At 40.8% G+C, this 14,487-nt stretch overlaps 1 protein-coding gene across 1 annotated transcript; it reads right to left on the reverse strand.

Annotated features, from left to right (window-relative positions):
- Nucleotides 1–706: 706 nt before the first annotated feature.
- On the reverse strand, nt 707–11,554 carry kpna5 (karyopherin alpha 5 (importin alpha 6)). The gene is made up of 14 exons (XM_083900929.1): nt 11,469–11,554; nt 10,342–10,475; nt 9,997–10,098; nt 9,737–9,836; nt 9,448–9,542; nt 8,003–8,134; nt 7,161–7,249; nt 6,982–7,081; nt 6,676–6,839; nt 6,022–6,100; nt 5,783–5,908; nt 5,572–5,699; nt 4,023–4,201; nt 707–2,795 (listed from the first exon to the last, which is right to left on the reverse strand). Exons 2-14 carry the CDS (start codon nt 10,468–10,470, stop codon nt 2,608–2,610), a joined length of 1,611 nt encoding a protein of 536 aa, XP_083757055.1. The 5' UTR covers nt 10,471–10,475; nt 11,469–11,554; the 3' UTR covers nt 707–2,607.
- Between the last annotated feature and the right edge of the window lie 2,933 nt (nt 11,555–14,487).

Below are 14,487 nucleotides of genomic sequence, written 5' to 3' on the forward strand. Positions count from 1 at the left end.
CTGCGCTGTCTGGAGCAGGGAGGTGGGAGTGAAGAGGCTGTCCTCACGGTGGGTGAGACATTTTCACATGGTTCACCGCAGAACATGGTGTTATACTGAAGCGACGAGGTGTCCACATTTTTTTTCATTAGCATGCCACTACTTTGCAGCTAACTTGGCGAACCGGTTTCCAAAGGTAAGCTAGTGAGGCTATGGTTAGCATTAGCGTAGGACTACATAATACAAACACTGTGCAACAACTCAATAAGCACAATGCTATTTTTTTTTAAAAAGCGTAGCTAGCTGTTGTGACTGTCAGCCACACCAGTGCTGGCTTTACGTTCCTTATCATGCTTTACCATAACTGAAAAATCTTCTTCAGCTAGCACTAAAGGAATACAGGAAGGAATACCTTCTACAGGCACTGTACTAGTTTACATAAATCAACTGAACTACTCTTGCACAAAAGTATTTTCAATGACCCATGTCTATTTAGGTTAATTTACAAAAATGTTCAAGGGGCTTTAAAAAACAAAAAACAAAAACTTTCAAGGACTTCCAAGGGCCTGTAGGAACCTTGATGAAAAAACAATACGAATGTGTCAAGTTTACAGCCAACAGATCAGTTTATTAATTCTTGTTACACAATGTTAATGTGCAGAAAATGCAGGTTCATTGCGACACCCGTCATCCAGTCAGTGTTAAGAAGCACAGACTGCAGCTGTGTCCAGTAATTCAGTACTTCACTGTTGTACACGGGCTGCTGGAGTTCAACACGCACTTCTACTGAGAGCCACAACAAGCCACAGAAAACAAAGACACTACCAAAACCTAAAAAAAAAGAGATATACAATCATACAAACCAGACATATTAGAAAACTATACACAAGTAAATGTTCTTGATGTAATTTCTGCATTACAAATATTTTCCATTTCACATAAATATAGATTAATTTCATGTTCGGCTCTCCACCAATTCATGTTGCTGTACTTGAATATGCATGTGGTTCAGGTCTGGAACCGGAACAAAAACAAGAAAACACTGTGCTTCCATCTCAAAACACAAACTGAGACCATGAGAAAATAAAAACTGCTGCATAAAGGCTGAAAGAAGACAAACCTCAAAATCAAACCATGAGGGAGAAGCAGTGATGGACTGGAAACTGCATCATGAACTGTAATTGCATATCACACCTTCCTACAGCCACTTAAATACATTAACAATGTCTTACATGTATATATAATATACAAAACCTTCCAAGTCAGTTGACTAATCCCATCACATGCAGGCAGAAAAAATAATTTAATGTATGTTGGGAGTTCAGAACAACAATCAGGAAACGGAACGGATATCTTATTGAACTCTGGACTGTTGCACACACCACACGACCTAACACAGACACCTCCCGTCCATGGTCTGTATATAAAAATGGAAAAAGCGAAGTCCCATTTTGAAGGCTCAGGATTTGTGAGTTTTTGAAAGCAGAACATCACAGATGTCACCTGCAACCAGGCTCCTATTGGACAATACCAGTGGTCAATCACTCTCATATGTGCCGTGTATTTTTCTCTAAATGGAAACATAATTTACTAAATTGACATCATGTGCTATTGAAGACGACCTGAAACTAACGATTGAGACTACGAACTCCTGAGAAAAATGTTTACCGACATTATAAATGAAGTGAGACGAGTTCTGCATGTAACCAGTGGAGTCACCCCCTGGTGGTCAACTTTCATTCATGAGCCTCACTTCTCAAGCTAGAAGGCTACATCCATGTTTACATACAGTCAGTGCCTCTGTCCTGTTCTCATAGAGTTCTCTGAAATAAAGACCCTTTAAAATAAGCAGCAAAAAGAGTGAAGAGCAAACACTGTTACTGAGTCCAGACTGCAGAATGAACACATAATCCTGGAAGCAGTTACCTTTCAGAAGACAAATAAATAAAAGACCTCGAGTCCTCAAGTGCTCGTCAAGTTCTTTTTAGGACAAAGAACGCAGAGAGCTCATGCAGCTGCTACTGACTTAAAGTATGGCGACACCAGGACGTACAGTCGTACTGTATTTACAACTGCGACCTGCCTACAGCCTGCTGACAGGTCAGCCACTACATATGATTAGATATTAGCCATGATGAAAGAAAATAGATCAGTCTGATGTGTTTTCTGTCCCTCTTTCTTTCAGAAGATTGAAGAGGTAGATTCACATTCAAAAAAGGGATAACGGTGCCGATTTGGAAACAGTGGATTCTAGTAGTAACATAAGTGTTAACTTCACTTAGAATGTAAAAAAACAAAAAAAAACACGGCAACTCAGTTGCACTGAAGAAAAAAAATTATATGAATAGGCTTTCGATGGCATAGACTTCTCATCAGTGGGATAAAACCAGCCTCTATTCAGGCTCCCACAGTCTCAAGGAAATGAATGAGCTGTCTTTTACATCTCCATATTCCTACATCTCCGTCCTTCTTTGGAGAATGTGTTGTTGTGAAGGCATAGTCGAGGTGGAGGTGTGGGGAGGAACTGGTGGAGCTGGTCCAGCAGAGACGGGGGTGAAGGCCCAGGAGAGTTTGCAGGCTGATGCTCAGAGCCCAGGAAAAAAAGGGAGCTGTGGAGGTGAGATGGGGTTAAAGCTGGAAGCCCTCCATGGGCCCTTCCTGTTGCTGGAAGACAAACTGGCCTTGACTCTGGTCCACCTGTGGGGCCAGGCTGGCATCCTCCTCCTCCACACCAAAGTAGCGTTCAATCAGGTCAAAGGCCTTCTGGTAAATCTCCTGGTTCTCGTGGCTCTGCAGAAACTCAATCTTGTCCAGACCTGCAAAGGGAAAGACAAAATGCCTTTTGTTTTCTTTACAACACTACTACTGGAGTATTATGGCTTGTGGGGAGAAAGACAATTTTAAAAAGTTTTTGCTTGGATGGATCTAAACGTATCCCTAATGGTAACAGATACATTCGGAACAGAAAAAGCTACATACACGTTACATTTTCAAGTTCAATTCTGTTGTGGAGCATCTACAACAAAGTAGTTTGAAAATGCTGCTGGCTCTGTTTTAGGCTGACAACTCTGTAGAGCTGTCCCAAACTATTATTTTTCAAACGATTAATCTAGCGATTATTTTTTGATTAGTCGGCTAATTTTATGATTAGAGTGTGCGTGTGTGTATGTATTAGGGCTGTAATCAACCAAAGAAACTCTTGGTCGACTAAACGTAGCGTTTATCTTTGGTTTACTACTGCGACTGCTTGAAAAACTAACATTTCAGTGCGTGACAAGCCAACGCAAAATATTAATGTCGACAAATTTTTGAAGTCAACTACGTCGACTAGTTGTCCCAGCTCTACAACTCTGGGAAAGTGTTTCAGTCTGGATGGACAGAAACCATGACATTAGAAAAGAATGATTATTATTATTATTATTATTAATGATTACATATTATCCCATCATTAGTCTAAGATTGGATTTGTAGTAGTGCTTTTTAAGCAAATCATGAAGTGTAAGTGACCCATTTTAAACTAGAATGCTGGTTTGTGTGACCTGGAATGTCACCACTGTCTTCAAAACAATATTTCTCGTATTTCTGGTGAGGGAAGTTGAGGATGTTAATTACAGTGTGACTGATGGGTAAAGCTGTCAATGTTAAGACAGTCCATTTTTTTCTGTGAGGAATGTGGGCGGCAACAGTGGCTCATAAATTCTTTCAGACACCTCAAAGAGACATGTGTACTCTCTCACAGGTGGGCAATTACTTATCCTTAGAGACTGGAGAAGAGTGATTCATCAATCAAACCTGAGACAGTTCATTACAGTGTTATATTTCCTGTTCTGGTTCGGTTTATATTAATTAGTCTTCCAAGAAGTGTGGAAGCTGCTATAGCCGCAAAAGGGGGACCGACTCCATTCTTAAGTATTGTATTATGTATTTGAATATGTCATTACAGTCCCTGTTGGCGTAATGGTCAGGCGTCCGAAGACTTTTGTCCATATACTGCAGTTGTGAGTGCAACATGTTACAAGCGTGAAGAGTGAGGTAAAATGTACCGTAAGCCTCCTCGATGAGAGCACAATACGGGTTGATGCCCGTTCCATTCTGCTTGGCCTCCTGTTCTCCAAGTCTGAGGATGTTCTCCAGGCCGTTCAGAGACACCTGCACAATCTTAGAGTCCATCACTGTCAGCAGGTCACACATGGGTTTGATGGCATTCTGAGACACCAGATACCTGTGCATACAAAGACGAATATTAAAGTCCATTTATTCTCAAAAATGCTAAAGCACAGCGCAGCTGGTGCTGTACAGCAGCGGTCCCCAACCACCGGGCTGCGGACCGGTACCGGTCCGTGGGTCATTTGGTACCGGGCCGCACAAAAAGAATAAATAACTTGAATAAAATAACCTTATTTCCGTTTTAATTATTATCGGGGTCTGAACAATGTTTTATTTTGAAAAATGACTGGATTCCCTCCGTTACATCCGTCTATGACTCACTCTTGACGCATCCCGAGGGAGATCGCTGGCCAGAGTGTTTGCAGCGAGAGCCGCTGCAGAGATTTCTCTCAGAAAAGAAGTCACCGCTGGCAGAACATTTCAGTGACAAGGAGTGAGTCGCAAAACTCGCTTACTTGTGCGACGTATTCAGCCTACACAAAAATAAGTAAATGAACTAATGGCCAAGACCGCAGACTTCACTCACTCACACTCGTTACTCTCTCTCTCTCTTCCACCCGCTCGCTCGCGCTCTCTGCGCATACTGATTTTGATGAACAACAAACAAATGCTGATCAATAGTTTTGTGCAAGCAAATTAAGGTCCCGACTCTTGTCCCAAATATGACAGGTTTCACTTAGCAATTGAAACAAATATATAAACATTAATGAAACGTTTACAGCTGTTTTGTGTATCTTATTTTGAAGGCACGCTTAAGCGTTACCATAGCGACCAGAGAGCGTTAGGGGGCCGGTCCGTGAAAATATTTCCTGACATTAAATCGGTCCGTGGAGCAAAAAAGGTTGGGGACCGCTGCTGTACACTAACATTAAAAACTCCATTAAAGATAAATAAACATATAAGGATGTTAAAACACATGAAAGTCTATACATAAATCACACAAATATATACATATACACACACACACACACACACACACACACACACTTTTTTAAATTTCTAACAATACTTATGAGCCATTGCCTAAAGCCATTTCAGACATGAACGCCAAAGAATGTCCAAAATATTGGGTTTGGACATCCTATTAATAAGGAATGCAGCAGAAGATTGTTTGAATTAGACATGTTACCAAAAGCAGGAGAATGTCCAGACCACCCAGGCAAAGAACTGAGCCTGGCTCAAGCTTTCGGGAGGCAAGACACTCACGAGATGCGACGAGTGGTGTATTCTCAAATGTGACTTCTCACTTGAACATTATTTGGACAAGGGAACTTGGCGGAGAAGTTCCAGAAAATATTTGGAACAACTTTTGGGAACATCTGCATTTTTCATAAACCCTCTGGACAATTTCAGGAAAATGTCTGGACATAATTTAGGTCTGAAGCAGCTTTTGAGAACCAGAGGCCCCAAGTCTGGTAAACATACCTGATCTGTGCAGGAGTTCCCCCAGAGGTCGCATTCGTAATGGCCCATGCTGCCTCCTTCCTTGTGCGGAACTCTGCCTTCTGAAGGATCTCAATCAGGACTGGGAAGATGTTGGCATCAATGACATTCTGATTGGAGAAGAAATGTTGTCAGCTGAGCAGCCACCTCTCTTCTCACATGATTCATCAAATCCAGGTGACTCTGCTTTTACCTGAATCTGAGCTCTATTTCCTGCAGTGATGTTGGACACAGTCCAGCACGCTTCCTTCTTAATGGACTCCTTAGGGCTGCTGAGGAGATGGAGTAAACATGGCAGCGCTGAACAGTTCAAGATTACCTGAGATGACAAACATACATTGAATGTAAATGAATACTGTATTTGAGCCACGACAAAGAAAAAGAGAGTGAATAAATGAAGTGACTGTCTGCTGTGAGGAGGGTACAGTCTACCTGAGTCTGGATGTCATCTCCTGTTACGATGTTGCCCACTGCACGTAAAGCAGGAGAAACCACCTTGTAGTCACTGTGCCTGTGGAAACAGTGTAGTGTTAAGATAAGAGAAAGCTGAATGAAGATGAAGTGACAGTGTGGTTGATCATTTTCAATTAATCATTTTCTGTGCTCTGCATTTACGGTTTGCTTCTGACTGCGACTATTAAATAATTAACCTGTTAACAACTATTTGTAATGGAAAAACTGTTGTGTTTACTGTTGTATACATGTATTATACTTCTGTCTGTCGTGCAACAGGGATCCCTCACTTCATCCTTCTCTTGGACTTGGACCACATGACCAGCTCTCCCAGTATGTGTTCCAGTGGATGTCTGCAGGTACCAGCTTGTAAGTGTGGGTACACTTAGAGTCCTGGACACTAAATGCCTTCAGACATCCTGTTCACCTTAATCTGCCCACACTACCACTACCCACCACTACTTTTACTGTCCCTGGGAACTCCAGATGTTCAGAAAACTTACAACGTTAAATAAACTGGAATTTCCCTCTCACCAAAGCGCCAGCTATTGACAATACCACATCGCCTGTTTTCCTCTGTAATGAACCAGGAAATTTCTAGTATTTCACAATGGGCTACTGTCAGTTTCTTACATGAGTAGCTCCACCAGTCTGCGGCACACTCCAGAGTCAATGACCGTCTGGATCTTTTCATTGGGGCCGTCAGAAAGGTAGGACAGAGCCCAGCAGGCATCAGCCAGCACATCTGGATCACTGCTGAACAGAAGCCTGGACAGCACACTGAGACAAGGAGACACCTGAACACACCACAGACGAGGACAACAAAGACACATGCACAATTCAACACCGTAATATATGAACAAACCCAAGGATTGCAGCTGAAAGCAAAGATATGGTTAAAATGAATATTCAGATTCAGTTGTAACTCAGTGGACTCACCTTGGCAAAGTCCGGTGGTGGGTTTTTCCCTCGGCACAGGTTTGACAGAGCCCATACTGCATTGCGCGTTGTTGTGAGACGATTAGATTTAGCAAGTAACCTAAACACAACACAGGCTCTAGTTGTAATAATCTTTAAATCTAGCTACTGACACATTCATAAAAAGGAAGGAGCCTTACTGCTGCAGAGATGGTAGGATGCCACAGTTGAGGACGTAGTCTCTGCACTCTGCATTATCTCCTGCTATGTTCCCCAACGCCCACACGGCCTGAAACATTACAGAGTCAACACAGAAGGCATGTCAACACTTCAGCTCTGATCTGTTCACACAACTTCATTTTGAGAATCAATTAATCAGTTTCAGCGTTTTTTAAAGAATTTAAACAAAATTCAGCTTCTTAAATGTGAATATTTGATGGTTTCTTTGCTCCATATTACAAATAAATCAATAAAACTGAAGCAAACAACTAATCGATCAATCATTTGGTGCATAAAATGTCAGAAAATGCAATGTCCTGAGATTTCGGTCCAAAAAGTCACCAGCGTGTTGTTTACATATAATGAATGCAGCTGTGGGTCCTTCTTGAGTTTCTCATGCTGCGTTCTAGCATAAGCATGTAACCAATACTATACCTTGGAGCTGATTGGGGAATCTCTTGTGAAACTTCTGAGAAAATTTGCATTTACACGTTCAGCCCCTCTGGGCAGTTTTTACATGTGTTTGTAACCTTAATCTTCCTCAGGTGGGATTCAAAAGTTCACTTATTCCCTGAACGTGCAAATGGCACACATCTAAATTTCAAAATGGCAAAAACAACAAATTACCAATTCGTGATGTGCAAAGAAAAGCACAGGAAGCTCTCAGTATATTTGAATTTTTTCCAAATCTGCAAATTTCATATCAATTCAACTGTTAAAATGGATAGAAAAAACCCTAGATTAAAGTGTTTTAAAACCCCGGCAATGATCCTGCTGCTCATTTTGGATGTTTTATAATAACTAACATGTTGTGATGTCTCACCTGCTCCTGTACGTCCTCATGCTCAGAGTTGAGCAGCTCAATGAAAATAGGTACAGCTCCTGTTTCAATCACCACCTTGGTGTGCAGGAAGGTTCCGGAGGCGATGTTGGTTAGAGCCCAGGCTGCCTCAAACTGTTGAAAACACACAAAGACACACACACGCACTTGAACAAACTGAACTTAGGACTTGACAAGTTAATAAACGCAAGACTATTTCTACCAGATAATTATTTGCTGGTTTTTGACTGCTTTGACTGGGATGGGACATTCAGAAATGCTGAATGGTCACATACTGCCAGACTTCAAGACTGCCTCGTGATATATAAAACTAAACAGGTTTTTTTTTCATGTTTGGGACGCATTAGGATAATAATGAGATAAATGGAACATTACCCCTGTGTAAGGCAAGCATCCTCCAACACCTGGACTTCACACAAACCTACACAAAGGGTCATGTTTTTTTTTCTGGATTTCAGCTCTGCCTTTAATTATTACATGCATTGCAGCTGAATGTACCCGACTCCACCTCTAGACTTTGTATCTGACAGGAGACGGCCTGTAAAGCTGGGGAAACAAGTTTTGACTGCTGGGTCAACATCATACTGGCTTTTCATACACACAGAATCTGCGTTTAAAGAGCTCTGAAACAGTAATTTTTTGGAAAAAGTGGGAAAATCTCAAAACACTGCCATTGTATTTTCATGCAGACAATGAATACACTGGTTTGGGAAATGATGACGATAGTCCCACCGCTCTTGTGCTGGCATTCACTGTCCTTATCTTTGTTGTTGTCGTCACCATATTGCATTTTAAAACAATAACTAAATCCATTGACCGAACGGGCGATTTCCTTCTCAGAAAGTGGTTGGGGTTATGCCAGAAAGTCGCAAGACTTTTCTGTCTCCATTTACGTGTATACATAGTAATGTGTACAATGACATCTTTTTTTTGGTGAAGCAGTGCAACAGTGCCACTTACAGGCCTGTCATATGTACTACAGCATTTTGAGACATTCTGGGGGGCTCATGTGGATAGGTATTTCCTGGAACGATGCTGTGTTCACAGGAAATGTTTAAAACAACAAAGAAAAAATGTGTTTTCATTTCAATCTGCCTCTGTGTAGCCTTGAAAACACCAGGAACAGTATAACCTTAATTCAGAGGATTAACTATGACACACAACAGAGAACCGATTGCTGTAACTTTTTGACGTATTTGACACTTTGTTCGGTATAAGTTACTGTGTGTAAAAATACTTGAGATGTGCCATATCTCATAGAGAAATCTTATACTGAACACTGCCCACATTGCAAAGTGTAGATAAAATGCTGGCCTTAACCTTAATGTTTTCACGAGCATGTAAAACACCACATGGGTCTGACATGTCTTGATGCTCACACAGAAGCCTCTTTGAAAATGGACAGTTTGGTGTATTGCAGCTCTCACCTGCAGGGTGCAGTTTTCACTCCTCTTCAGGAATTCCACAAAGCGATTCACGACACCAGGAGTGGAAATGACCTCGTCTATGGGTGGGTTTGGCTCTGTGCACAGGAACACACCAGACGTCACTTGCTTATGCAGACAAAACCTTGCAGAATATACGATGTTCAAACTCAGTGTATTCCTCAAAAACATTTATTTATATAGTTGCAAGATTGAGAGATTTCTTTTCAAAAATCCAGGTCAAATTATTCACTCTACGTAAACATTTGGATTCACAGCATGTGAAACAAACCTTTGGAAAGTAATTTCCTGAATTTCTGTGTAGCAATTAGCTGCTGGTCTGGGTCTTCAGAGAAGATCATCTGGACCATATCAGGAGTTATAACTCCATCCTGCACAAAAATCAAAATATTTAAATCATACATGTGTTCATATCAGTTGGCAGTTAGGCAAAGTAAAACAAAACAACTTAGGTTAACATGGAGGTAAATAATAGGCCTTAAGTCGGGCCAGATCAACACATTTACAGAAGGAATACAAATTAACACTTACACCTGCAACAGGTACTGTGGAGCTGATGTCTGGATCCTGGATTGGACAATCCAGCATTGATTCATCATTTGAAGGTGCAGATACATTTCTCCTCTTGAACAGCTGTGGGCACAAAGTCAGAGGTTCATCATTTACCTGCTGGTTAGGGTTAGGTACTCTTTACATTTTAATTTATACCAATACTCCAAGAGTAACTTCTTAGTACTGCATTGACGATGGCACACAACCATAACATACCACCTCATCTAAATTCAAGTTCAACCACATACATCAATCAATACAACAAATACAATTAGAGGCAATTAATATAAGGTCAATAAATGTAGAAAGGGTTCAGTTGTTTACCTGCTCCTCTCTTTTTTGTTTGCGTAGCTGGATTCCTTCTTCCTCTCTTCTTCGACGCATCTCCTGAGGATTGAGTGCTTTGTTCTTGTAGCTCTTCATCCTGTAGCTGTCTTTTCCTGGACTCGCCATTGTGTCTGAAGAGTCAACGTTGACATGCTTTAAGGATCTAGGTGCACATCATCTAAACTAGCAAGGTGAGTTGACTTGGTTGTGTAGTGAACACCTTTTTGTTATATTGCAATTGCATCACGTATGATGAATTGCAAAATATTTCTTCTATTTCTATTTTGAATGTCTTGTCTTCTATGCAGACCTGCATACAAAACGCATGTGGTAAAAAATACATCTTAATATTTAGATCATCGATCGAGTAAATATTGTTTTGATTATGTCACGTGACAATGTTCTACCATTGTTTGTTATATGGGGCAAAGACACCAGAAAATATTCAAATTTAAGACGCTGATAAATCAAAACTTGTTTGGATTCATGACAAGACAAATCGACTAATCAACTACCAAAATAGTTGACTAAATAGCTGAATAATCGTTGCAGTCCTGCGAGTGATATTTACGATTATCCTATCTCTCAACACTCTACATAACGACACAGTAAAACTGCGTTTAATTTTAAAGTAATTTGTTCGTAATCCTGTCCACCGTGCTGCTGTATGTCTTTACAATGCCACATGGGCTTTCTTGGTAAAATGTCATTGTGACAGGGGCGACATTATATAACACGTCACTTTCTGGTTGTGTGGATTGGGCCATGATAAAGTAGCGGTAACCTGACAGGGAGGCGGTCATATCCAACTCGCCTCAGCCGACAGTTAGCTGTCACATGCTAACAACCAATATTAGCACGAGCTGAGCATGTTCCAACCAAGTCTAACCACACACGGCTGAACCTGAGCTAAGCAGCACCCGTGCCTGAACTTTAGTCTCACTTCCCCGGCAAAGGGTTGGGACTGCTCCCGGTCAGTTATCAAAATAGCTTCGCGGCTACTACTGAAGCTAACACTGCCGTCGAGTCGTCATTCAGGAGTGTTAAATCGCGCCGACAACCACATCGACTGCCACAGCAGGTGTCCACAGAAATGCATCTTAGCAGTCGGGGAACTACAGTACCTGAGAGTGAGTACGGGTGATTTATCACCACAACCTCTGCGGATCTCCCTCCGTTTCCAGGAGCAAAATGGCGTCCTGCTAAAACTCTCCCAGCAAACCCCTCGCGTCAACAAATTTGCGTCACTACCGCCAGCTGTGACTCTGACGCCCCCGTATCCTTTTTTTTAAATTATTATAATTTTTTTCATATAACCATATTTTTATTTTCATTTTTTTATGTATTTACAATGGCACAGTACATATTAATGTAAATATGCAAGATTATAGCCGAAGCTAATTCCCATCTTCAATCCCAGGCCAATGCTAGCCACACAGCACAGCGCAACACAAAACAACAGTAACAGCAGAAGGAAATTAACGTGCAGAATAATATTTTTTTTCTAAATGAAATATTGTTGATTTCCGAATACATAATTTAATAAAGTAATATAATATAATACAAATAACATATCAAACGTTAAGTCTAGATGTACTCTACCCTACACAAATTATCCTACATTTGCTCTGCTATGCTCAGATTAATATGGATTTGTTTTTTAATCTAGAAGATAACTGACTGGTGCATGATGCCACATCATGAGACGGACTTTGGTCGACAGAATCAGTTTGTGTGAGTATATGTTTTTAATTTATATGTTGCTAGTTACATTTTAGTCTTATACTTTAGTATTTTATTGCCTCTTTCTATGCTGCCCCATTAAGGCAGCAACACATTGTTTGTACTTTGTTTGTGTAATCTTGCCTTAAGAAAAAATATTATTGTTATTTTGATATTAAATAATTAATTGATTGCTTTCTAAGTAAACAATTCCTCCCCTTTTTTATTGCCCCAGATTATTCTCAGGTAATGTCAAATGTACGGGGAATAGAAGGAGAATCGGTTTTATTCTGAAAGTTTTTTACCGGAAGTGTCACACTTTTCTTTGCGCCGCCGTAAATGTGAAAGTAGGCTACAGAAAGCACGCTGTGTATATGTGTGTGTGTTGGGACTGTTCTGTTTGGCTGATCTGACACACTCGTGTCTCCTGTGTGAGCGGAGTCCGCTGCAGTCACCGTGAGTACATTCACATCCTGCTGACACAGACATCCATGGAACCAATTCATTCAAAAATCTGCTGATTTGGGATGTTTTTACATCATTATAAGGTTACCCAGCAAACAATCGGATATAGATTAAATGCCGTAGTAGAAACTTATCAGTCAGCCAATGACCAAGCCAAATCATCAGTGTTACACATTTTTCTAAAATGACTGCAAATGTCAGACCAATCACGACAGTTCTGAGAATAAAAGGTAAACATCACATTCATAAATGTATGGCAAGTTGACAACTAGGGCTGCCTGCTACTAACGACTATTTACTCGGTTAATCGAGTACTTAAAATGTCAGAAAATGTTTTGGTGTTTAACGAGCCTGGAAATGATGATGTTCTCGAATGTCTTGAATTTGTCCAAAAATGATTCAGTTTGAATGATTTCTTTGTCATGTGGAACAAAATCAAAGAAATATTGAAGCTGAGAAATCAGAAAACTTGTTTTAATTTTCGAAATAAAAAAACACACTCTAGTCGATTAATCAATTATCAAATTATGATTAGGTGCCGGTTTTTAAACTGTGGTTGTATTTGGTATTATTGACACATGGTGCTGCTGACTGCATTGTGTGCTCACCTTGCACTGAGAACCAGCCTGAGACATGATGGAGGCTCACTCTCCCTGAAAACATGGCTGCCAACGGTGACACAAGAAAAAAAAACAAATTTTTAGCTATAACAAAGGGTTTATAAGGGCTAATAAAATGTATGCATGCTTTAGTCACTATTGTATCTTAAATATGTTGGTAAATAGTAGCTTTATCTCTCAGGTAGACAACCTTTTGTGGCTGGAAACACAGTGCAGCCATATGTCAGGACACTCTCCATGGTGCATCTATTACGGTGTTGGAGCAGTTCCTGTGGGAGTCTGGTTCCTTCTGAGGGTTCGCAGGTCTTTGCTGTGCCTTCTTAACCAGTTCCCTGGTGTTCACTCTCCAGGAGGTCATCTGCCAGATGCACCCTGGGATACTTAAAACTTGAGACTCGTTGCACCTCTTCTCCGTGTCTCACAAGCCTGTTGTAATTCTTGTTGTTATTCTTGTGTTTTCTGAATCCAGCAGTGATGAAAAAGAGGGAGGTGAGGGATATTCAGCTGCAACATGTGACTTCACCGATAAATGATGCACAATTTTACACATTGTACCTTTAGCTAAACGGTTTTACTGACATCAGAAATGTCACTTCCCTCAGCTTCTCAACCCAGCGTGTTTGTCAGGTTATGCAAGCCCACAGAACAGCCAGTAGGAGTCGCTGTTAATGAAGACCACAAACATCCTCTACTACCCGCATTCTGTTGTAGTGCAGTGATTCCTGCCTGTGAAGGTTCAAACAGCTAAAATGCTGTGCTCTACAACAACTAGCCACTTTATTAGGTATTCTGTTTCATCCATCCATCCATCTTCTGCCACTTTATCCTCCACTTGAGGGTCGCGGGGTGCATTATGCCAATCCAGGGTGCAAGGTGAGGTCACACCCTGGACAGGCCACACTGGTTTATGTTCTTGGGAATGTAAATATCAAATCAGCAAGTGCATTTTGTCATAGAGCCACGGTCAGAAGAAGCTGCTGAAGTTCAAACAAAGCAACAGAAAGGAGAAGAAAGGTGTTCTAAGTGACTTTGAACCCAGCACAGGGCTGCAGCGATTATGCGTTTAAATCGATCAATCGATTATCGATTTTTTTACAAACAAATGTGAATATTTTTGGTTTCATTGCCCCATTTGACATATAAATCATTAAAACTGTCCAAAGAAAAATTGAGAACATCATCATTTTGAGGTTTGGGAAACACCAATCAACATTTTATGAACCAAACAAATGCTCCGTTAACCAAGAACATAATCAACAGATTAATCGATGATGAAAATAATCATTCGTTGCAGCTGTGAGACGTGAAAATGGCTTGTTTGTGTCTGCAGGCTGCT

The sequence above is a fragment of the Microchirus variegatus genome (assembly GCF_963457635.1).
Source record: "Microchirus variegatus genome assembly, chromosome: 1".
NCBI classification, from domain to species: domain Eukaryota; kingdom Metazoa; phylum Chordata; class Actinopteri; order Pleuronectiformes; family Soleidae; genus Microchirus; species Microchirus variegatus.

What these genes read in the sequence shown, in the direction of transcription:
- kpna5 (XM_083900929.1), bottom strand. Translation starts at nt 10,470, where the DNA reads ATGGCGAGTCCAGGAAAAGACAGCTACAGGATGAAGAGCTACAAGAAC. An exon ending in ATCCTACCATCTCTGCAGCA is followed by an intron (nt 7,082 to 7,160) that starts GTAAGGCTCCTT and finishes TGTTGTGTTTAG; the next exon opens with GTTACTTGCTAAATCTAATC. An exon ending in TCTCATCGAGGAGGCTTACG is followed by an intron (nt 2,796 to 4,022) that starts GTACATTTTACC and finishes TTCCCTTTGCAG; the next exon opens with GTCTGGACAAGATTGAGTTT.